Here is a 26,451-nt window from a genome sequence, read left to right on the forward strand (position 1 = left end):
AATAATAATAATAATAATAATAATAATAATAATAATAATAATAATAATAATAATAATAATAATAATAATAATAATAATAATAATAATAATAATAAACACTACTATAATAGAAACCCGCTAAAAGAATAGCATGTGTAATGTATTCTATTGTATATATAATGTTCGTTTTAATTGTATTTGTTTGTTTGGGTTTCAAAAAAAAAACTATATTTTTTTTAGTTAATCTAAATATTAATTTCAAGAGTTAAATAAAATTTTAATATCTATAAAATTGTGAGATTATGTTTTTAGCCCTTATATGAAAAGAACACATATTTTAATTTATACAAAGTTATTATGTAAATAGTTTTAGTCACTATTGAAACAACAATATAAATTTTTTAATTATTTTTTGTAACAATGTTTAGAATATTATAAAAAGTTCAATCTAATAAATTTAAAATTTTTTAACTTAAAAAATATTAAATATTAATATTTTGAACTTTATATATTAAAATAAAAGTAGCAAAAATATGAACATAGAAATCAAATTTTGAATTCATTTTTTGTGAAAGAACATTTTACAATGTTGTAAACATGATTGCTATAAAATCATACAAAAATATTTGATAATATTTCAGGAGAGACTAAAACTAGGCTAAATATCACCTGTGGTCCCTTAACTTAATTTCAGTTAACGTTTTAGTCTTTTATCTTTTTTTTTTCCGATTTAGTCCTTTATTACTAACAATATCAAATAAAGTATGAAAATATAAGTTTATTTGAAGATTTGCGTTACAAATTTGATGAAATTTGAATTATATTGAAGATTATAATTAATTTTATGAGTTTTGTTTGAATTCTTTTTTGAATTTTTGTATAAAAAATGATAACATTGTTGAAATTTTAAAACATAAAATATCAAATTGTCACTTAAAATTAAAATAAACGATCAAATCAGGAAAAAAAAAATAAAGGAGTAAAATGTTATCTGAAATTAAGTTAAGGGACCACGAATGTAATTTAGCCCTAAAACTATTTGCATGATAATTTAATACTTATTAAAAAATATAATATTTTAAAAAAAACTATAAATGAAATTTTAAAATTCTATAAAGACTAAAAACTTATTTAATGTCTAATTTTAATATTCCTGTTATGTATCATGCCGCTTTTTCGAGACATTAACTACCAAAATTTTAAACGTAAAATTACAGATTCGCTTTTATTTATTTATGATTATTTTTAAATACTCATCTATCCTAAAATCAATTAATAATACTTTTTAGTTTTATTTTCAAAATAAAGAATCAAAGTATTTACAATCACTAAAAGTAAATTTAATACGTTAAACAAAAGAAACTCCTAGAGTCAAAACTCTCGACGTTTGACTACCCAAACATAAATCCTAGTTGGTCACAAACTTTGGACTTGTGAAAAACTCACCAAACAAGTCTAACACCAATACAGAAGTATCTCAGAGCCTCCAACTGCATGCTATTGTACTTTCTCGCATTTCTCCTATTAGGTTGATTGTGATATTATTCGCTCAAATAACACTATATGTGACGTCCTGTCAAATGTAAGGGTCATCTCCAAATAACAAACACAGAGAAAATATGCATGCATACAAAGTTGTTATAGCAAAATATAAATAAATCATTTACTTCATTTAACAGTTAAAATCACAACTCACCAAAGATACACTAACAATGAAAATATAACAGTACAGTGTTTACGTAATTAATAACATTAATTCACCCAAACGACCAACAACAGGTACCGTGACAATAACAATATGATATAGAAGTACTATATCACATGTTTAACAACGTTAATTCATCCAAAACCAGGAGATACACTATCACATTTTAAATAACGTTAATTCACCCAAAACCAGATATACAATGTATTAGTTATCTTTATAAAACACTAGTCACACTTTAATTAATGCGTATTAGTTAGACCTTCTTGCTTAATCTATATGCCAATGTAATGATTCCGGAATATCGACTCCCCCGCAAGGGCTTTCGTGGGTCCTTCCAAGCAACACCACTAACTCGAGCTTCGTGGGTCCTTCCAAGCAACACCACTAACTCAACATCCCCGCAAGGATCTGTGGGCTCCAACCAATTATTTTATTATTAAACTTTCAGCTTTTGAATTATTTTTGTCTATTTTCATGGGTTTTGTTTTATAAAAAAAAACATGTTTTGAATTTTTTTTTACCAATATACTCTATATCAAAATTATATACCAATCAATTCTCTCTTTTTAGTATAGTAGAAAGTTGTCTTTGCAAAGAAGACTTCCTAAAGGAAGTTTACTTTTATAATGGCGAATTACGGTTTATTTATTTATTAATTTATTTATTTATATTTTATTTTAAATATAGAAATCTCCTGTTATAAAAAAGACTATACTCCATATGTTTTTTAAACTTAACGAAAATAATATAATAATATAATTCATTAAAATTCATTCATAAAAAGTTTAAACTTTGAACGTAATTCATTCAACTAAAAAGATTTACATTAAAATTTAAAATTCATTAAAATTCATTCATAAAAAAAATATGTAACATATCTTCAATATGTGTTTAGTTCCTATATATTTATGACTTTAATCCATAACAAAAACAAAAAAAAATTATCCACTTTTATTCACTAAAATATAGAATTTATAACCTTACACGTTTGAAGGACTCTAAAGTATGTATATTTTTCAAAAAAATAAATTTCAAATTAGGGAGTAAAAATTAATAAAATTTTAAATGCTGAGAATAGTATATATTATATACATTAGACGTTTAAATATATCTTTTATGGATGTATGAAGTCTCTTTTTCAGGCTTCTACATTATTAAAAAAAAAAACCCAACATTAAATTGTCATTGCAAAAGTAATATATAATTTTGAAAAGAGAGTATATTGATAAATAGTTTTTAAAAAAGGGTTATTTTTTAAATAAAAAAATCTATTTTCATCACGTAAATATATTGTATTTAACATAGATTTCAAAAGTATAAATAAATAAAAAAAATTATTTTAATAATATATTAGTATTTTTATTGGTTCATAGAAAATTATTATTGATTTTTTGGTTGTTTGTCTTTAAGGACTAAAGTAATGGATATGAGAGGGAGAATTAAGATATCAACCATTAAAATTTAAAGATATAAGTTAATGCATTATTATAATGATTATTGAAATGCCATTAGATTTTTGTTGAGATATTTACATTTTAGGGGTTGAGCTTTGAAACGATGTGCTATCAACATTTTAGTGTAAAAATGCATGATTGGTCGCATATTAAACTTTAACATGTATTGATAATAGATAAATAGATAGATACTATATATAGTAAAAACATGCTAATTGACTTTTTTATTTGTCCACATGTATTGATAATAGATAGATAATATATAGTAAAAACATGCTAGTTGAGTTTTTTATTTGTCTACCAAAAAAATCGTAAATCATTAGGCCTACAATTTAGTATGGCTGATTTGATAAGCCTATACATTCTATGCAAGATGATTTGCAGCTAAAAAAGCAATTTCACTAAGTAAAAAAACTTGATTGTTTAGAGAATGAATTGGTTGAATACTTTCCTTTTCTTGTTCAAGAGCTTTCTCACAATTTGTAACACCATCACTAGCAATTTGTATATCAGTTTTTGCTCTTTCATGATTCAAATCCAATTCATATAATGATCTTTTAAAAGCTTTGATAGTTATAATGTATTGTGTTGCACATTGTTTAAAAGCATCATCATTAGGATAGTAATCTGCCATTCTATCAACATGCATTTGAGCTTGTGTTCCCTTATATATTGACATCTCCACGATATACTTGGAGAGATCAAGATAATCTTTAGCTGAAATGATTCTTGCGTCGGTTTTTAAAAGATTCAAGCAACTATTGGCATCTTCTTTTGCCTCATTGCATACAATTTCATACAAGTTGTTACATAATGTTGGAATAGGACCATAAACTATGAGGCACAAGCAAAGTATGAGCCACAAAGATGATACTGTTTTGAATTTCATTTTTTCTAACAGTCGAATTAAATTTTTATGCTAATGTAACCAATAATTAGATCTATATATAGTTAATTCAAATGTTGATCACAACATGTGTGTCAAATATTTACTTAGTGAAATATTCTTCAAGTTAAATGGTCAAATTATTGTTTTCACTAATTAATAATCCTTTAATATATTAAGTTAAATAGTCAAAGATTTTTATTTTTTATTTTTTGACTCAAAAGATTATTAATCATTAACAATTGAAATATTCTTTGATTGAGTGACCATCTAATAGTTTAAGAATAAATATCTATATCTATACTAATATTACTAGTTTAAATTACGCATGCAAGGCACAGTTAATATAAATAATTATATATTAATAATTAATATATTTCACTTTATTAGTTAATGAATCACTACGTGGCTTTTAAGTATAATATAATTCTTACATAAAATATATGTATATATGGTATTAGATTATTATTATTATTATTATTATTATTATTATTATTATTATTATTATTATTATTATTATTATTATTATTATTATTATATTTAGTCTCTATTACTTCCTTAGCTTTTTATTATAATACATTCCAACAAAGTGCATGAGTGAATGCTAAATCACGAAAATAATTTTAAAGAATACTAACTTTATTAAAGAATTATGGTTTGATAAATTTAGTGTTGTTTTGGTTGACTAATGATCGATGTTAAGCATATCAAATTAAACATACCAAAATATAAATTAAAAAAAATCAAATCAAATCAAATATTTAAAAAAATAAAGAACACTTGTCATATATAACTCAAATAGAAAGTAAAAAAACAAAAAAAGAAAACAGAATATATATAGAATGATAAACAAAAGATGAGGTAAAAGAGAAGAGCAAAAAGAGAGCATAGATATATAAATAGGAAACTCAACTTTTTAGTTATGCAGGAATGAAATTTCATACTTTAGGCAACATTTATAAATAGTGTGTCCAAAAGTGCGAGAAAAATATTGATAAAGGTAATAGACAACGTTCGCATATGAGACACCCGAAAAATGTTGTCTATTCTCTTTAGCAACATTTTTTCATGTTTTGACAACATTTTTTGAATGTTGTTATAAACTAAAAATTTTGTAGTGAAAAGAAATAAAAATGATAATTGCTAATCCAAATAATGTTGAGAAATAATTATTTTGAAAATGATTTAGAAACAAATTTAAATTTGGAATAACTGCAATTGATGTCAATTGATAAAGAAGATTGTGATCGACGTGATATTTGACATTTAAATTGTACTCTTTTAAAATTGTAATTATATGTTTTTTTTTTTATCAAATGTACGAATCAAAGAGAGCATCATTAAGTCAACCAATCTTTAAAGAAATTTAGTATAAAAAAAAAAAAGTAGATATCTCTTCTCTAATTTTTTTAGATTGTGTGTAAATGATAGAGTCTCATCAATGATAAAGGTAAGACTATGAAACCATTAGATTTGAGTCACATACAAATACTATAAATTTTTTTGATTGATTACACATCACAAAAGATACTCCACTACTTCTCAATACACGTGTTAGAACAATGATAAATAAATTATAAAAAATATATATTACCTCATAAATTATAAAAAATATATATTACCTCATAAATTATAAAAAAAAAATATATATTACCTCATTTTCTTCTTAATGCCCCAAGAAATATTATGGGGTAAATTCCAACAAGATAATAAGAGAAACGGTATTTATAAGAAAATTACGATATATTTTATTTGTACTGATGTGAGATTTAATCATCTACATTTAAAATTCAATAATTGAATTGGAGAAATTGTAGATAATAATAAAATTGACATTTAACACATATCTATTAAATCATGTCTCAAGATCAAATTACAACTTAATGTTTTGGAGGTAAATTAAATTATAAATCATTCACACACAAAAAACCATCTAAATTTTTTTATAGAAAATTATGTAAATATTCATGAGTAATCCATTGTGGTAGTTTACACTCTTCAACATTTTCTCAAAAAATACTTTGATTAACCATGTTTTATTTCAAGTAATACACATAGAGTGACTACGACAAATAGATGCTTTAGATGAATAAAGCAAAAAATTCTCCAAAAATGGATTTTTATATGTAACATATGTTCTTGGAAATCTTATCATTTTGAAAATTTGATAATGAAATAGTGATTAATTTCAAAAAATATGTCACTGGTTTAATAACCAAGCAAAATTTCAAACAAATTTTCATATTTTCAATGCATGAACATATAAACCGCTAAAGCGTGTATTGCATCTAAATATGTTACTTTCATTTAAATGGATCATAAACATACAATTATATGCTCTCATATCACATGTTAGAATTTATAACATATCATGAAACAAAATTTGCATGTTATAAATATAGTTTTATGAATTAAAACACCATAGATAGTAATATAGAGGATTTAGGATGTATACCTCCTGGAGCCATTGATGGTTAATATATTTGTATCCTCTTGAATGTCAATAATTTATGATATGATCTTTCTCTTTCTCAATTGTTTTTTCATTAGGGATATAACATCATATCATTAACGTATATATGTCACAAGACATATTTATAGAAAAAGTAGAGATGAGACTTACACTTTTACAAAAAGAATTGTATTGATTTATCAATATTAATTCAAATATAAATAATATTTTAAATCATATTTTATTCACGAAATGTTGCAATAATTCTACCCTCATAAATTTAATCAAACTATAGACTACATAATTTAAATACACATATCATGTAATGTCTGATATCTATGAATCACAAAATAGATATTTCAGACTCATCAAGAAACTATTCAATTATTGTTTAATTTTATAAATCAATAAAAGTTGAAAATTAAAAAATAAAATTTTCTTAAAAATTAATATCCCGCAAATTTTTATTATTTGAATTGTTCTTACTAGACGATATATATCTAAAATATTCTACTATAAAGTTCTATAGAAATATTACAAAGGCAATTAATTACATTTCATGTCAGCATTAGAAATATTACTTTTTTCCACAAGACATTGGTAATTTCTAATGTGTATTATATAATTCAACAAATGCTTAGTATAGGACATGTCTTGTGTTCAACAAATGCTTATGGGATTATGTTTTATTATGGATAAAAGATTATGTTTGTCCATTGTATTCTATATGTAGGCAATATTGTTCAATAATAATTTTTTTAGTTAATCTAAATATTAATTTGAAGAGTTAAATAAATTTTTAATATCTATAAAATTGTGAGATTATGTTTTCAGCCCCTATATAAAAAGAACACATATTTTAATTTATACAAAGTTATTATGTAAGTCACTATTGAAACAACAATATATATTTTTTAATCATTTTTTGTAAAAATGTTTAGAATATTATAAAAAGTTCAATCTAATAAATTTAGAATTTATAGCGGGACATAAATTGAATTAAATTAAATTGAATTAAATTAAATCTCGATCTATAATGTTAAAAGACTTATTGTTTAGAGGTCTATGGACCATTAAATATATATATTTTTTTTATTTTATCGTTGATTTAGTTAGAATGTTGTAAAAAAAATATATACAATTAACTAATCAAATCGTATATTTTTTAATTTAAGATTTCTGTTTTCTTAAAAAACGAATTAGATCTGAATGTTACATTTGTAATTCTATTTCCTTTAAGTTTGTACTTAATTTGATTTCTCCTCTTCTTAGCGTTTTGTATAATTTATCGAATTTTTAAAAAAAATTCATTAACATAAAATGATTCAAATTCTATCACCCTTCTAATTTTCTTGTGATTCAAATTCTATCACGCTTCTAACTTTATAAATATTAATAATTTTTTTATAAAACAATTACATAAAAATATATTTCTCATCCATATATTCCTCGTTGAAAACTAATTTTCATAAATAAATTTAGAAAACTTGAAACAATCACTCCGAAGCTTCAAAAAATAACACAATTAAGTTACAAAAATAAGGCAAAAGGGGGGGGCCTAGGTGGTCCATTGTCACCCCCAATTTTTTTAATATTTTTTATGTAAAATTATTTTGCAGCACCTTCATGTAAATTTTATCCATTAAATCTTTGACACCTATGAAGAAACTTTTCTCATTCTGTCATTGCTTACAGCATAAATGTCTCTGTCCTACCTCGAACCAATAAACCAATATTTGCTCTTCATTGTTCTTTGTTTTTTTTAAAGAAATAAATTATTATTGTTCATTGTTCTTGCTATGGGATTTGATTTTGGGTCATTTCTCATTGTGATTTTTCTTCTTCCAAGTTATCCTAATCGTACATTAATTTGAAATGTAATTTAATATTTATTTAGAGGCTCATATCAAATATTTGTATACATTACTTCAAGAATAGTCTTTATTCTTTGCTTCATTCATTGAAAAGAAAAAATATTTTCAAAACCTTTTAAATAATGAGATTTTTCCTATACCAGCAAGAATATACCTTAATTAAAAAATAATAATAGTTATTGAGGACATAGTTATTAATCTCTTTTTATTTTACTTATCAAACATACTTTAGATAGTTAAATAAAATATCCTATTATGATTTACTATATATATATATGATTTACTATATATATTATCGGTATACAATTAATATTGTACGTATCATCATTCTAATTATATCTTATTATATTATTTTGTTATATCAATTCTTAGAATACCTCCAAAAATAATTACATAAAGTATAAGTGGATGGATGCTAAATTTTTTTACACTCACAATCATTTATTGATTATTAATAATTTTTTTTTCTAGTTGACCAATCCTTTAAATAACTGTACCTATCTTTTTTATACCGATATCAACCAAACGTGGGTACAATTACTTAATTCAATAAATAGATCCTACCTAAAATGATTAATTAATCTTTCAAGTATAAAAATATATTAATTTAATATTGAAATTAATTAATTATTTTGTGGTCCACATATGAAAGTTGGTTGATAAACAAGTTCAAATTAGTGATTTTCAATAGTGACTATATAAGTGGTAGTAATTTTTAATTCTTAATAGTAGAATCAAATCTATAATAGTACTTATTTTCTAAATTTATTTTCATCCTCTATTCAGAATATACGTCATCTAAATTCGAGATAATAGAAGTTTAGAAAAACTAAAAACATGTACCCACTACATTATAACAATGACTAAACGTAAATAGTGATTTCTGTTTTTTGCATTTGGAAACAATTATTTTGTTATCATTTGATTGATAATGATCTAACTAGAGTGACATATTTATGGAGATGCGTGATTAAAAAAAATAAAAATCAAATTTTATAAATATAATTTCCATAATTACATCGATGATATTTGATATGTTAGAGTGTAAATTTAAATTTAAGATATGTTTTATTCTTTGTATTTAATATGTGAAATTTTGGTCTCTTTATTTTTTAGATAAAAAATAAAATAAAAATTAACTAATTTTTTTAAAAAACAAAATTATAAAATATATTTAAAATTAAGGAAGATTACTCAAAACACATGATATAGATATAGTAAGAGAAGTCAAAACTACTCCAAGAATAAAGTGTCTCAACTACTAAAATGACATAAAAAAAACTAAATAACTAAATTATATAATTAATAAATTTCAGTTAAAGATAAATTATTAAAATAATTAAAATTAAATTTTTTATTATAATTTATTCATATGTCAATGAAACTTCGAATGATGAGAACTATTCTCCTTGTAATGGAAAGTTAAAGAAAAAAAGGATAGATTAAAGAAATCCAACAGCAATTGGCACATATTCTAACCTTTATTATGTGTCCTTCTAGCACATGGTCCCAAATAATAATATTAAAGGAGCATCGTTGTCAAATATTAAATTAAATCTCTATTTTTTGTGATACATATTGTCAAAGATGAATGACCCTCTTTTGCATCCCAACGAAGAAAGCAAACTCTCCCTCACACCACAAGACAGAGTAATAACTAACAAAACAGAGAGAAGGATCAATCAAGTTTCATGGATATATTAACAATTTCTCTCATGCTTATTTCTTGTCCTTCATCCTAAACAAAGGCTTCAATTGGTGCTTTATTTTTCAGGTTTCTTCTTTCAACCTCTCCCTTTTCAAATTGTATTTTTTAACATATGATTGTTAGTTTTAAAATCACTCTATTTTTTAGTTAAACATATGATTCAAATTACTTTTATTTAATCTATATAGTGTGTTATCGTTATTATTGAGCTCCTTAAATATAGTTTGATTTCTGATTAATATATATATGAAAAAATATTTGTTAAGAGAGATTAACCTTTGAATAATCTCTATAGTTATAAAGATTATAGCTTTTGGTTGGGGATACTTTTAAAAGAATAAATTTATTTTTATATATTCTTGCTATGAAGAGACAAATCACTCAAATAAGATATATTTTTGAAGAAGTTAACAAGAATATATTAAAAGACAAATGTTCTAAGCACAATATGTGTCAAGGAAAATTCATAATTTACATCAATACAAACACAATAAAGGCACACAAGAATGAAAATAATAAGCATCACAAAATGATTTTCAAAGAAATTGAATATGAGAAATGGTACTTGACCAAGTCTTGAAAAAAGAAAGAAAATAAATCAATAACAATATTATGACAGTTCATAAATAGATTGCGGCTTTTCCAAGAAGAATTTTTTGTCTAACTTTCTCAATTATAGATACCATAACAACAACTTCCAAGCAAAAATCTCATATAGAAATATTCAAATATCTAAAGGAGCATTAGGCCAACTTTCCAATTAAGGACCACAACGGTTTCTTGTAATCGAGAGGGACTCACTAATATGCACCCCTGCCAAAATACTTTCACCACCACAAGAGTTTCAAGGTTCTGTTCTAGAAACTTCAACTTTATTACATTTTAATAGCTCAACTTTAATTATTATTTTTTTTAAAAATCAATACATATAGATTGATGCATCTATTTTTGTTCACAATTGATTGTCGAATATTTTATAATGTATATTATTTTTTTTAATTATAATTTTGATCTTTTATTTACACTAATTTATAAAATTACTCATCTTATTTTAAAAGTCAACAGTTTTAATTTTTTATATATATATATATATATATTTAAACTAAAAAATTATAATTTAACATATTTTAAATGATGTAACATATAATTTAATGATATAAAATTAATTTAATATATTAATTATTTATATATTATTAATTAAATAATTTTTTAAAATAAAATAATTTCATGAATATTAAAGTATGTTATATCTCTCTATTTTAAATTAAAAATATTATAAATATTAAAATAAAAATATTAATTTTATAAATTGATAAAAATAAAATGATGGATTTATAAGCAAAGAATATGCATTAATTTCAACAACGCTATTTACCCACCCACCCACATCAATTATTTAAAAACGCAAAATAGGTGTCCCTATATATAGGTCAACTCCAATCTTCTTTCATATCACTCATCTATATTCTAATCCTCCATCCACCAATATATATATTAAAGAAAATCATTAATTTTGGGCAAACATATTAATATATATATCTTGCTTTGGTGGTTCCATAGGATTGTGTATATGGAAATTAACATGGCATCATCATCTTCAAGAGAAGGTGAAGAGCTGAGTCCAGCTGCACGGTTGTTCCATTCACCATCATTTAATTGTTATGTGATTGCCATAATTGGTTGCAAAACAAACATCAATCCTCAAGTCATTAAACAAGGTTTATCTCAAACTCTGCTTAAGCATCCTAGGTTCACCAGCAAGCTGGTAAGTCACACACTATACAACCCTTTCTTTATTGTACTTTCATTTTATCATTTTTTTTTAAAAAAACCATGCTTTATAATCAAGAGTGACATAATAAATTTTTTTATAGCAAGAGTGTGACATTATAATTTTACTATATATGTCAACCTTAATATAATCATTTATGTGGAAGATAAATTTCATTAATCTCGTCATTAATTTCTAATATAATAGATAAATGTTAATATTATTATATTAGATATCATGTTTCAAGTTGAACAAAATTTTACATTTGTGTGTGAAAATTTCATATTTACTATATCTAAAGTAAAAAAATAAAATTCATTAATTTAATTGTTAAACAAAAAGTTCTCAATAAATACATCTAATGTCTATAATTTAACAAAATAATATGATTCTTAAACTATGAATATATATTAAAGACTAAATAGCATATGCGATCTCTTAACTTAATTTTAGTTAACGTTTTCGTCTTTTATCTTTTTTTTTCTTCCTGACTTGATCATTTATTTTAATTTTAAGTGACAATTTGATCTTTTATGTTTTAAAATGTCAACAATGTTAACATTTTTTTTGAAAAAAATCATCAAAATTTTCGAATAACATCCATAAAATTAATTATCATCTTCAATATAATGCAAATTTCATTAAATGCATGACTTAAATATTCAAATAAACTCATATTTTCATCTTCAACAACATCAAATTCATCAAATAAAGAATAAAAATATGAGTTTATTTAAAGATTTAAGTTATGAAATTTAATGAAATTTGTATTATATTGAAGATGATAATTAATTTTATGGGTTTTGTTTGAAAATTTTGAATTTTTGTAAAAAAAAAATATAGATAACATTATTGATATTTTAAAATATAAAATATCAAATTGTCACTTTAAATTAAAATAAAGAAGCAAATCGTTAACTGAAATTAAGTTAATGGATCGCTGATCTTATTTAGCCTATATTAAATTACAGATCATAAACATCTAAGTTATTTAGAAAGTTGTGTCAAATTTACAAAAAGATTATTTAGAAATTTGTATATATTTATTGAGATAGGTATATATGTAAGTAGATATAGAAGAAATTAAACTAATGTAATATTTGAGTATTGTAATATTGTTCAATAATTTTCGCGAGGGACAGATTCAGGAGATTCATAAAATTTAGATAGTAGGATCAAATTATTTACTATCAATATTTATAAAAATTACATCGATTTTTTTTACAATAAAATGATTACTTTATTATCATTATGTAAACACATTACAGACTAGAATAACTATACTATTGTATATTCGAAAAATTGAAGATACATTAATATTTAAAAATTATAATTGCTCTCTAGATATTTTTGTATTTTGAAAGAGTTCTAGAATTTTTATTTCTAAAACTCTATTAAAATATATCTTTCTAAGATGTGACTAGACAATTATTCAAAAAGTCATATTCATATAACTGCATAGTTAATTCTTAAAAAAAAAGAAAAAAACTTGTTGTAGAAAAACTCCTTTCATGATCTAAAATTTCATTTAGTGGGTGCAAGAAATTGTTTAGGTGCAAAGGATTAAATGTTCAATTATTAACAACATGAAATTAAAAACAAGTGGGTGGGGGCAGCAGCCCTCAATTACTCATATATAGATCCGATTTTGTGTGTGGTAATTCAATTGTAAAAATTTGTCTATATAGTTGTAAAGGATGAAGTTCAGTCTCATATGAGATATGTAAAATGATTAATAATGTAATTTTATTAATAATAAATTATTCTTCTTCAATTCTTTAAAAAAAACTGATTTTGAAAGTTACTATCACATGTATTATATCTATAGAATTTTATGGGCATAATTGCAGTTTTAGTGATTCACAAAATTAGTTTCTTTATTTTAAAAATTAATGTTTTTTATTATTTCTCTAATTTTTTTAACTAAAAAATGGCAAAGTAAACACCCATAAAATTAGAATAAAACAAGTAATACTTAACTTTCAACTTCATAATTTTTTTATATTTATAATTTAATTAATAATATATGAATAATTAATGTAATTAGATGGTTCTATATTATATAATTGTATTTCACATGATTTAAAATATGTCAAATCGTCATTTTTTAGTTATAAAATTTGAGGAAGGGGTCAAAGTTTTTTACTTTTAAAATAGATGGACCAATTTCGTAAATTGATAAAAATAAAGGGGTCAAAACTGCAATTAAATTATTTTATATTAATATAAAATTGTTTAATATGATGTTAATCTTATTGTATCTTAATGATATCAAATATTTTAGATTATGATAAATATACATGAGTTTAATTGTTATACATTGTCATAATATCACAATTATTCATAGGGATTAATTACTTTAGAAATAATTTTGGTAAAAGTCAAATATTTTTAATAATTTAACGGTTGTGATTGACTGACAGTATAAAAACTATTTACTCGGACAATATATAAAAATTAAATTCAATATATATATATAAAAATTGTTTAATATGATGTTAATCTTATTGTATCTTAATGATATCAAATATTTTAGATTATGATAAATATACATGAGTTTAATTGTTATACATTGTCATAATATCACAATTATTCATAGGGATTAATTACTTTAGAAATAATTTTGGTAAAAGTCAAATATTTTTAATAATTTAACGGTTGTGATTGACTGACAGTATAAAAACTATTTACTCGGACAATATATAAAAATTAAATTCAATATATATATATATATATATATATATATATATATATATAAAGAGATCAATTACAAATTTGTATATATATATTTATTTGTATATATATATTTATTTGCCACAATGTTATTGAATGTGTGTAATTTTTAGTGTAATGTTGGATTTTTAGTGTAATTTTTCGGATGTAATTTGATCCTTCTATATTCGACATTGACATTGACATGAGATATCCTACAAATATCTATTGAGTCTATCCTTTTGACATTTTGTTAAGGGTTGTATATTAAAGAGTCGAGAAAAACATTGATCTTATTTTGTAGTTTATATGTTTCTCACATGGTGATGTTTTTCAATTTTGTTGTTTTGGATATTAGGTTAAGAAGGGAAGGAAAAGTAGATGGACACCAACAACAATTGACTTAGACAATCATATAATAGTTCCTAAACTAGATTCCAAAATAGAGTTCCCAGATAGATTTATTGAAGACTACATTTCTAATTTTACCAAAACACCACTAGACTTATCAAAGCCACTTTGGGAACTTCACCTCATCAACATCAAAACCTCAGATTCAGAAGCAATTGGAATATTTCGAATCCACCATTCTATTGGAGATGGTGCCTCTCTTATATCACTTCTCCTTGCAGCCACTCGCAAAACCTCTGACCCTAATGCATTGCCAACACTGCCTAGAGGTTACAAGAGAGTTGACTCTAGCTCAAAGTCAAACTACTTATTGTTTTGGTTGGGTATGATTTGGTGGGGGTTGACTTTGATTTGGAACACTATGGTGGATGTGTTCATGCTTGTTTTAACCATTTTGTTCTTTAAGGATACACATACTCCCTTAAAAGGTGCTCATGGAGTTGAACTCAATACCAAGCGATTTGTGTATCGCACGGTTAGTTTAGATGACATCAAACTCGTTAAAGATGGAATGAAAACGGTAATTTAATTTTGCTTCTTATTTATTTCTATTGATAAATTATAATTCTATAATTAAATATATCTTTCGTAATGAAAAATAGTAATTGAAAAATTGATATGTCTTATTAACTACTTATCTAAATAATTCATATGGAAGACATGTCTGTACAGGTGTCAAATTTGGTTGGGCTATTGATATATGTTTGAGCATGTGGTAGTGTTTCATATATAAGAATTCTACTACAAAATTACTACTACACAAAAATTTTTCTTTTAAAAAAAATTGAGGATGTATTTTTTATTTTTGTAATTATTGAGGTCTTTTTTTTTTATTATTGTGTGTGTTTGACTTTGATAAATGTTGATTAACTAGACCATCAATGACGTTTTACTGGGGTTGACACAAGCTGGTCTCACCCGCTATTTGAATCGAGAATACACTAGTAAGTTTTTGTTTTTATTCTAATTCAACTTTTCTTAAACTTAATTGTTGTTGTTATTATTATTTATATTATTCTTATTTACTAAAACTATCATTATGTTGTAAATTAATCATTTGTAAAAAAAAATAGAAACAAAAGGAATACAACCTAATTGTTTTTGTTAATGATTTGTAAACTATGTTATATATCCTCTAATATAATAGGTGTGGAAGATGCAAATGATGGTGGTGCAAAACAGAGACAAAGAAGTGTCCCTAAGAACATTCGTTTGAGGGCATCAATTCTTGTTAACATTAGACCTATTCCTGGAATCCAGGTAAATTTGAATTTTAAATTTAATACCCTTTTACATATTTATATTACTATACATTTTTTATGCAAAAATAGAATGCAAAAACATAATTTATTAATTTGACATTTTGACTATATTTATACCATAAATTAATCACAGTTTGCCGCTCTAAAGTATTATTAGAAATAAAATAAAATGAAAAACATATAAATTCTTGAGGAGACTATACTAAAATCCAATAAAATATTCTTAAAGGATAGGAACTATGGTGAAGGAAAATAAATTTGTCCATACATCTAATTTACTCTACATCTAAGATATAAGATATAGAAACTACATATTCAAAACCAATGTATTTGTCCATACATATCTAATTTACTTGATTTTTTGTATACGAAATCTAAAGTGAGAGCTTTGCCATTTAGTACGACCAATTTTTCAACAAATTCGACGAAGAGTGGAATTAATTAATCATACACATAAGAATAATTTTTCATAACTAGAATATTAAGTTTTTTCTTTTTGAGAAAATTTCTCCTACATTATTCAAACACTTTTTTATTATTATTATTGATTGAAATTTAAGTAGATTTCATTATATAGTGAATAAGACCAACCTAAAATAGTTTCATGGAATAATTGAGAGCGTTAGATAGTGTGTTGTGAGTTCTTTTCTTTTATTTGTTGCAAATTTGTTGGTTTCCATTTTATATGCCTTCTACCTTTCTTATGATTAATATTGTTTATAGAAAAAATTAGTTAGATGTAATGAATCATTGTTTGTGCTTAATTAACTTACATATATATAAATATATGTGTGTGTGTGTGTGTGTTCTTTTCAACAACAACAAAAAAAAACTCATACATAATTTTAATTAGGATCTAGCAGATATGATGGCTGAGAAAGGAAAAGCCAAATGGGGTAACCATATGGGATATATAATCTTCCCTTTCAACATTGCTTTACATGAAGATCCATTGGAATATGTTCGTCAAGCTAAGGCCACAATTGACAAGAAAAAACACTCATTGGAAGCTATTTGCTCTTATGCCTTTGCAAAATTGGTACTCAATTTATTTGGAGTTAAGGTATACATTCACAATAATTTATCTCTAGATTTTCTAATTTCACTTTCTAACTAAATATTGATTTTATTAGCTAAAACTAGTAAAAGAGATATGTATCTTCATGTTAAATTACTCTCAAGGTAGTGTTAGTATTAGTAGGTATTATTTGTAGACAAATTCTAATATAAATCATGGTTTATTATGTACCGGTTTTAAAAGATATTTAAAATTTTAACGAACACGTTGTCTCTTAGAAATAAATTTGAATTGTCATTTTTATTTTTGTGATTAAGATAGTGACTTAAACAATACCATTTTGATTAAAATAAAAAAGACAAAATAACTATTGTATATTAAGTCGATATAAATTAAATAGCAATGTTATTTATAAAGATAAGAAGAGTCACGAGCTATTATTTACGAAATTTGTTATTAACCATTGTTTAAATTTTCAATGATCTATAAGTATTGATCCACGGTAGACAAGTTATAAAAATGGTGCACCAAAGAACTCACGCAGATGATCATTCTTGTATTTTTAATCTTCCAAAGTATATTTTTACATTTTGGACTCAAATACAGGTTGTTGGTGCCATAACAAAAAGAGCACTCTTTCACACTACTATGGCCTTTTCTAATGTACTTGGTCCAGTGGAAGAAATTAGCTTCTATGGACATCCTGTTGCATTCATTGCTCCAAGTGTATATGGACACCCACATGTAAGTATTAAATTTCTAACAATCACTATTATATTTGGGGGTGTGAATAGGAAGTGATTTATATTTTGATAAGAGTAGGAAATGATTTATACTTGGATGAATGGAATGATTCATATTTTGAGTTTATATTTTAAATTTAATTTTTTGAAAAATATTTTAATTTTGATTCGGTGAAATTAGATAATGTAAATGATATAATCCTTATTCAATAATTTTAGATCTAATTTAATATTTGTAGGAGGTCATTAAATTAAATCCTTTTTATTTATTTTTTGCAGGCACTCACTATTCATTTTCAAAGTTACGCTAACAAAATGACTATTTCTCTAGCAGTGGATCCAAGCATCATTCCAAATCCTTACCTCCTATGTGATGATTTAGAAGAATCACTCAAACTCATATGTGATGCTTTTGTTAAAAAAAAAGGCACATTGTTGATATAATTTAACATTAAATAATTTCTATATCAACTGCAACACCCAAATTTTAATTTTATGTTTTACTTGTCGTATGTGATAAATATTACATGTTTTGATGTTTAGATATTAATATATGATAATCTAGGAGTCTCTAGATTTCTACAATACAATCATTGATCGATTAGAAAGTTTTTTTAATCGATTAAGTAATGAATTTAATCAATTAAGTTGTATTTGTGTTAGTTTCATTTTGTTTTTCTTCTTGGTAATCGATTAAGTAAAGAGTCTAATTGAATAAATATTGTGTCTATAGAAACAAGTTAATGATTTGTTATCCTTCATTTCAGTCATCCATCTAATCTCTTCCATTAATAATTCATGGTACCCTATTATGTAAATGAAATTTAATGGATGCAAAGATCTCTAACTTGTTGCTATCTTCTAGCTTCTCATATTGCTCTGGCTTGTGGTGTTAGGAGGTGTGATAGAAGTGCTAGAGATGGTTGTTCAACATGTCCAATCTAGTTTGGATTGGTCACATTTGGTTTGTTTCAATTTGGTTTCATATGGTCAAATTCAACTTGGTCCAATTTAATCTAGTTCAATTTGTTTTGGTTTTCTCTAATTAGGGTTGATATGGCTTATGTTGGTCTAGATTGGTCCGATATGGTTTGACTCGATCTAGTTTAGTCAATATGGTTCAATTATATTCTACTTGATTAATTGATCTGATTTCGTGTCATTTGATTTGTCCTTAATTGTTCAAATCTATTTTTAACTGTCTCTAGTTGTGATACTAATTAATTCACACTTAATAATAAGAAACTACAAAGTATGTATGTTAAACACAGAGAGGAATAATGTGTGACTATGGTAAGAAGAAGTTGAATGGTTGGATATGGTTCAATTTGGTTCATTCTAATATGATTTGGTTTTGTTCGATTTAGTTTGGTTTAGTTGGCCTCGTTCATATTTGATTAGTCTTGTTCAATCATGTTTGATTTAGTTTGACCGAATTTGGTTCAAACCGGCCTGATATGATTTAGTCAAATTTGGTTCGAATCATCTAGTCCAATTTGGTTTGATTAGTTCTGATTCCATCTGACCCAACATGATTTGATTTGGCATGGTATGATATGATTCAATTTGATTTGATTTGGTCTGATTTAGTGTGATTGGTTTGAAGGTGCAAACACGAGAAGGAGGTTGAATTGTGTTTAACAAAGTTGATAACTTTTTGCTAATTTGGTGAAGGCTGATTGGTTTTTGTGAATTACTTGGAGTAGAAGCAATCGAATTCATAGGCAACAAACAACAAAAGCATAAATAATTTGACACATAGTTTTATCCTAGTTCACCATTAACTTTGCTACATCCAGTCCCCTCATTCAGAAGACTTTAATCCGCTAATTCAAATACATTTGATTACAAAGCACCTGACCCTACAAGTTAGTCTTCCCAAATAGCCTAACAACCCTAGACTTTGAGGAACTAACCACCTTTACCCTACAAGTCAAGTCTTCTCCTAACAATCCTAGATTAAAGAATGAACTAAACCAATATCAAGTTGGATACAAAATATTAGAACTTGAGTAGTTGCTTCTAACAAAGCTGATACTAATAATAATAATAATAACTCTCACACTCTAAAAAAAGAACACTCAGAAAATATTTCTAAATTGAATAAGCGTTTCTCTTTTTGAACTCTAAGATGAATTGAGAACTTTGAGCTTGAGTTTTTCTACTCTTTTCAGCTTTTCGATACTTTACTCCTTCATTATTGAGTGTCTACTTATAGTGAAAGTTTGAACTTCAATTTAGTCATTGTTTAATTCTGAATTGTATCTTGTTCAGATTGAGTATGTAAATTCTTCAAATTGATTATATTTCTATTTTGTTTTGATTGAGTTTGTAAACTTTTTGGATTGATTTTGTTTTATTTTTGTTCAAATTACGTTTGTAAATTCTTCAAATAAAATATTCTTCAAATTTTTATCAAATGTTGATCAAATATGATTTGACGATGAATGTTTTTCTAGTTTTATATGATCTTGCTAATTTTGTGATTATCCGGTACCACAACTTTATTTTATTTATCTGATCTGACATAGTATATTTACTTCAACCCAATCTAGTATGGCATGATATTTTTTTGAAATAGTATTTTTAGTATTACATAAAATGAATGTTTTTATTTTTTATTTTATCTTAAAAGAAATGATAAATTCCTCCATAATTAACTGACACATCTGCGAGGTCCTGAATACAAAACGTCCAAGTTAACAATATCGAATTTTGTTATTTGAACTATGATAAATGAAGACATGTTTTAAAAACTAAAATTAATGATTTACATATAAAGTGATTTCACATATAATAAAAATTACAAAATAGAAACAAAAACAACCACCATCTAAAGCAAATAAATTATTTTTGAACCTTTTCCTTACAAATTAGCCCATAGTATTAGTGATATCTCTGTTCTTGAATACAATACAATTTTAAGATTATTTTGTCACTTTTCAAAATATTTCTTTTAAATTTATGATTGCCTTAATTAATTCGTTACAAATATTCTAAATCATGTTACATTTTTTAACCAGTAATAAATACTACAATATATTGCACCCATAAAAAATATTGCAATGTAAGAATAAATTAATTCTCACCATTAAAAATAAATTAAACAATAAATACAGTTAGTCTAATAAATTCTGCCAATTAAAAAAAAAATTTGCTAGAACGAAGCATGCTTATACTCAGATTCTAATTACTCGACCGACATGCTAAATTAATTTTGGACCGGGCTTGGGCTTCGGAAAATTAGGCCCAAAAAGAGACCTTCTCTCTAGAATTTTCCACATCGTACCCACACCTTATTTACTTTCTAACTCTTTCGATCTTTTTCATTTCAAATTTCATTTCTTTCGATCTTTAACCAAAATCTCTAACAAATTCATCCATGGCGATTATCTCCGATTTTCAAGACGAAGACCAAACAAACAAACCAACTTCTTCTTCCCAACCTAAACCCTCTAAGCCTATTCCTTTTGCTTCCACCTTCGATTCATCAAATCCGAACGCGTTTCTTGAAAAGGTGTTCGACTTCGTCGCTAAGGAAAGTGATTTTCTCGATAAGGATTTTTCTGAGAAGGAGGTGGTGTCCGCTTTTCGCGCTGCGAAGGTAAAGAAAGCTAAGATTGTTGCTGCTGAGAAGGCGAAGGTTGTTGCCGAAGCGAAGGCGAAGGCTGAAAAGAAATTGAAGGAGGAGAAGGCGGTGAATGCGGCGGCGAAGAAAGATAAGGAGGTAGAATCGAAGGAAGATGAGAAGAAGGATGGTGAAAGTGGCTTAGCTGGTAAGAGAGTTATGAATTTTTCAATTTGATTTTATTCTATGCCCTAGTTTTTTTAATTTATTTTATTGAAAGTGTTTTAATTATTGTAATGTGCATTGTGGAAATGGTGTGTTGTGGAGTGTTTTAGAATGTTTTTTGTTTTTTATGAATGATTGCAATTGTGCCTTGTGGAAAAATTGAAGCACTCGTGATATTTGTAATCTCAAGCACTGATTTGAGAGCGTCTTACAATGTCAGGAACGGATTTGGAGGTTACTTGATAATAATGAATTGTGATATTGATTCTTTAGCCGAAAATGCTGATTTTTTTTATAAAGTTCATGGTTTTTATTTTAATGGAGAATCATAGACATCGGGATAATGACCAGAGATCGGTGCACCGAATGTCCACCCAAAATTTAACTCATTGAGTATATGGGTTGTTTCTTTTATATATCTATCATTTAGTCTTTTTTTTTTTTTTTGGTTAATGTGAGATAAACCCACACACACTTTAATTTTCCAAGAATCTCTTATCAAGTGAGTCTCCCACATGACTATAGTCGCAACACTATGGCTATACCACCATTATCAATGAATTGGATCTGTACCCATTCCCTTGTTGATATGAGCCATGGCTTTGAAATCAGTTTTCGGGGGAATTTGTGGGGGAATTTTGGGAGAACTGTAAGTAATAACACGTTGTATATCAGGACCACCAAAAGACTTTTAACACCAATGTTATAGTATTTCCCACCTTTAATTTGATGATGTTGGGTGGAATCAGTTTTGTTCTTTATTTTGTAAAATCATGCTAAGGATGAATTATTTTACAGTTTTGTTTTCATTTCCGTTCTATTTCATTTGACTTTTCATTAGCTAATGGAATAGTTACAAATTATAACACTAAAACTGTAATGAATTATATCTATCTCAAGATTTATTTTGTTTTAAAAATTTACTCCTCTATTTCTGTGTCTTTCTTCAATGAATTGACAGCTCCAAACAAGGGTAATGGTATGGATCTGGAGAAATATTCCTGGACTCAAACTCTGCAAGAGCTTAATGTGAATGTTCCGGTCCCAACTGGAACAAAATCAAGGTTTGTTATCTGTGAGATAAAGAAGAACCATCTTAAAGTTGGAATCAAAGGCCAGCCACCAATTATTGATGTAAGCTTGTACTAAGTTATAGAAATTACTGTTGAATGAATTCTCTCTGTGGCATTTTTATTTCGTTTGAAGTTTTTATGATGTAATTGCTGATTCATGTTTTTCAAATTTCCAGGGGGAGCTATATCGATCTATCAAGCCTGATGAATGTTATTGGAGCATAGGTATATGACTACTAAATTGCGTCTGTGGAAAATCCTTTTTTAAGTGATCATAATTCATTAGCACCACAACGGAATTGATACTTTTAAATATTTGTGTGAAAATTCTTGTTGGCATTCTTCTGATCATAACATTGTCTTGTTTGTGTGTTACTAATTACTTTGTAACCTTTTCTTTGCAGAGGATCAGAGTACACTTTCTATTCTCTTGACCAAGCATGATCAAATGGAGTGGTGGAAATCTCTGGTAAAGGGTGATCCTGAAATTAACACCCAAAAAGTTGAACCTGAGAACAGCAAACTTGCTGACCTCGATCCAGAGACTCGACAGACTGTTGAAAAAATGATGGTAAATGGTTGATTTTAGTTATTTCAATTACTTATATAATATGCAAATTGTTCCTTTTATCTGTCATTGTTTTTATTTTGTTAGATCCTGTTGCACTAAGTGAGTATAGTAGAGACAACTTATTGAATTTGTTGACGAAACTCAATGAGTTTGATGAAACTATTGGAGTCCTGTTTAATAAACTTGAGACAGACAACATTGATAGCATTGTTATGGATTTAAGGATTTTTTTCGCTAGTTGGTTTAATGTTATCATGTACTGTTCAACAGTTTGATCAGAGGCAGAAGTCTATGGGCCTTCCTACAAGTGAGGAGCTCCAGAAACAGGAACTGATGAAGAAATTTATGAGCCAGGTGAACTTATGATTGCTGTTCGGATTTTCTCATCCTTCTCAATATTTGGGCCTTTTCCGAACTGCTTGAAAATTTGCTAACAATTAAAATTTTATGTATTGCAGCATCCTGAGATGGACTTCTCGAGGGCGAAATTATCTTAGAGTGGTGCTATGATTTTGGTGTAGTCTTTTTGATTGAGTGCACACTAAAGTTATCTTCAATGTTTGTGCTGAAAATATTACCTCTCTTTTAAAATAGCTTTTAATTGAAGATGATTTTTAGAGTACATGTTTAGACCTAGTTTTCCGGTCCAACCTTCCATAACTTTTGGGATGTTACCTCTCTAAATTGGGTTTTCTTGAAAAACATGTTTGGTAAAATCACATTGGCTTAGTATTTAAATTTAATTTAGAGTTTCATATCATGGTTTGAGTAATAGCAAAAAAAAGTTGCTTTCCAATTGAATTATCAAACGATGGTTTATATATTCCTGTGCAAAAATAAAATAAAATAACGATAGTAAAAAATAAAAAAAATCTTATTGCTAGACCAAATAAAAAATGTATTGCGTACATTTGTGTAACTAAAATTGAAGGGGTTTAATATGAAGTAGAAGTCTAAACTAGTTTGTAGTCAAATACAGTTCTTAACTCTAGATGTAATTATTGAACATATGCATGATATGGTGTTGTAGACTTATCGTGTATGTTTTAGGCAAATGATTGTAGTTTCAGTTGGTGGGTTGACCTAGTTCAATTGCTATGCACTTTCACTTTAAAAAGTTTACACAGCATAATTTTTGAGATACTTATGATACTGATTCAAATCAACTCTGGATTTTGTGAATTTGTAAATGCTAATGAACTTGTAAATATTAAAATATATTTTTGAAATTGCAAAATAATTAACAAAAGAGTTTATATTTAATTTTTATAACTAAAAATTATGATGTGAAATATTGAATATTTAATTCTCTGAATTTTGTAAATATTAGAGTATATTTTTGAAATCGTAAAATAATTAATAAAATAATTAATATGTAATTTTTTTAATTAAAGATTGTGATGTGATATATTGAATATTAATATATTGATATCATATTAATATTATTACAACGTAAATTAATTTTTTATTAAGTTTAAATTTTTAATGTATTAATTTATCAATAATTAGTAATGTGCAATGGCAATAACTCATTAATTTTATTTTAAGATAATAAAATTTTATCAGTTAATAAAATTTTATCGATAAATTGTTTTCAAAAGATGATATGATACAAGTGACTTTAATATTTAATTATTTAGAGATTTATTTCTTGAAGTAAATTTGTTAAATTTTTTAAATAGAAGTAGAAAAGTTATTGAATTTATTTATTTATTGCTTCATTGTAATTGATTTTTTTTGCTTTTAAAATAGTTGTAAAATAATTTTTTTGGGAATTTATATAAAATACCATTTAAAAAAATATAAAAATAAGTCGCAATAAACACACTCATTGTAACAACAATGTCTTTCTTTATAAATTTTAACAATGAGATTCAAGTAGCAAGTAATGTGGACCAGTAGAACGATTCCTTTTGAAAAGCACCCTATTAATTTTTCAATAAATATAAAAAATTAAGTTAGATATATTTAATGTTAGTTTAGGAACATCACTATATAAATGAAAACATTAAATTTACTATATATATATATATACATATATTTAATAGATGTGAAAAAACAATTAATGAATGCTTTTAATAGATACATAACTAATATCATATTAATTGGGTAATAAACTTAAACCACTTTTTCAAATAAAGTTTTAGTTTTAGGTTTAATGATACGGTTTGAAATTAGGTTTGTAACCAAATTTAATTTCGATGTGAAGTCTTACAACACATATCCAACTAGTCGTTTTCTCAAAATAATTTAATGTTATCGAGAAATTGATGCAATTGAGAAGAAGTTTTTGAAGTTATGATGATAAACTAGTGGCTATGGTGAACTGCCATAAATTTTTTCCCTAGGTGCTGCTGCATGTACAATAGTTGCAGTGGATTCAAGTACAATCTTCTGTTTGACAAATCAAATGAATTCCTATAATTATTATATTAATTTAGCCCTAACTTACATCAGGACCAAAATCAACGTTTGAAGAACGAGATTATTGTTGCCTCCCTAGCATCGTTCATTTCAATTCGCATTTTCAACCGTGAAGAATTAGAGAGTAAAGTGATAAAGACAGCGTAAATTATTTTTTATTTTCAATATTAATAATATTAATGATATTAATTACTAACATTAGCGGTTAAATAAAAGATATCTCATAAATAATTATTTAAATATCAACTTTTTTATACCTTTTTTGATAGAAATTAAATCAAAACACTATTTAATTTATCTTTTAATATAGGAGATTGCAAATAAAATTTTAATAATTTTTATTTAGAAAAAATAGTAACAAGTAGACAATATATTTAAGGAATTAATATTATTATTTAAGATGTGTATGTGTTAATAAAACGATAAAATGTTCCAATACAACATAATATTTTCAAGGCTAAATTACATCTGTGATCCCTTAACTTAATTTCAAATAACGTTTTAGTCCTTTATTTTTTTTTTCTTTTCGAATTGGTCCTTTATTTTAACTTTAAGTAACAATTTGATATTTTATGTTTTAAAATTTCAACAATGTTATCCTTTTTTATACAA

At 25.4% G+C, this 26,451-nt stretch overlaps 2 protein-coding genes across 3 annotated transcripts; both read left to right on the forward strand.

Annotated features, from left to right (window-relative positions):
* Nucleotides 1–9,915: 9,915 nt before the first annotated feature.
* On the forward strand, nt 9,916–18,640 carry LOC101492088 (wax ester synthase/diacylglycerol acyltransferase 11-like). Of its 2 annotated transcripts, XM_073367948.1 has the most exons (9): nt 9,916–10,127; nt 10,741–10,910; nt 11,622–11,826; nt 14,903–15,475; nt 15,830–15,899; nt 16,103–16,215; nt 17,071–17,280; nt 17,842–17,979; nt 18,258–18,640. In XM_073367948.1, exons 2-9 carry the CDS (start codon nt 10,867–10,869, stop codon nt 18,420–18,422), a joined length of 1,518 nt encoding a protein of 505 aa, XP_073224049.1. In that variant the 5' UTR covers nt 9,916–10,127; nt 10,741–10,866; the 3' UTR covers nt 18,423–18,640. The 2 variants fall into 2 exon arrangements, with proteins under 2 accessions (XP_073224049.1, XP_012570634.1); XM_012715180.3 differs by lacking the exon at nt 10,741–10,910.
* Nucleotides 18,641–21,274: 2,634 nt separating this feature from the next.
* LOC101492432 (protein BOBBER 1) lies at nt 21,275–24,175 on the forward strand. Its single transcript, XM_004498460.4, has 6 exons — nt 21,275–21,754; nt 22,733–22,905; nt 23,021–23,069; nt 23,249–23,415; nt 23,686–23,769; nt 23,874–24,175. The coding sequence occupies exons 1-6, from the start codon at nt 21,361–21,363 to the stop codon at nt 23,910–23,912; spliced, it is 906 nt and encodes a 301-aa protein (XP_004498517.1). The 5' UTR covers nt 21,275–21,360; the 3' UTR covers nt 23,913–24,175.
* Nucleotides 24,176–26,451: the final 2,276 nt, after the last annotated feature.

Source organism: Cicer arietinum, chromosome 4, assembly GCF_000331145.2.
Source record: "Cicer arietinum cultivar CDC Frontier isolate Library 1 chromosome 4, Cicar.CDCFrontier_v2.0, whole genome shotgun sequence".
In the NCBI taxonomy this organism is placed as follows: domain Eukaryota; kingdom Viridiplantae; phylum Streptophyta; class Magnoliopsida; order Fabales; family Fabaceae; genus Cicer; species Cicer arietinum.

Coding starts and splice junctions, on each gene's coding strand:
- LOC101492088 (XM_073367948.1), top strand. CDS start 10,867: ATGCACCCCTGCCAAAATACTTTCACCACCACAAGAGTTTCAAG. Junction 10,911..11,621: donor ACCACCACAAGAGTTTCAAG/GTTCTGTTCTAG, acceptor GTGGTTCCATAG/GATTGTGTATATGGAAATTA. Junction 11,827..14,902: donor CTAGGTTCACCAGCAAGCTG/GTAAGTCACACA, acceptor TTTGGATATTAG/GTTAAGAAGGGAAGGAAAAG.
- LOC101492432 (XM_004498460.4), top strand. CDS start 21,361: ATGGCGATTATCTCCGATTTTCAAGACGAAGACCAAACAAACAAACCA. Junction 21,755..22,732: donor TGGTGAAAGTGGCTTAGCTG/GTAAGAGAGTTA, acceptor ATGAATTGACAG/CTCCAAACAAGGGTAATGGT. Junction 23,070..23,248: donor TGAATGTTATTGGAGCATAG/GTATATGACTAC, acceptor TTTTCTTTGCAG/AGGATCAGAGTACACTTTCT.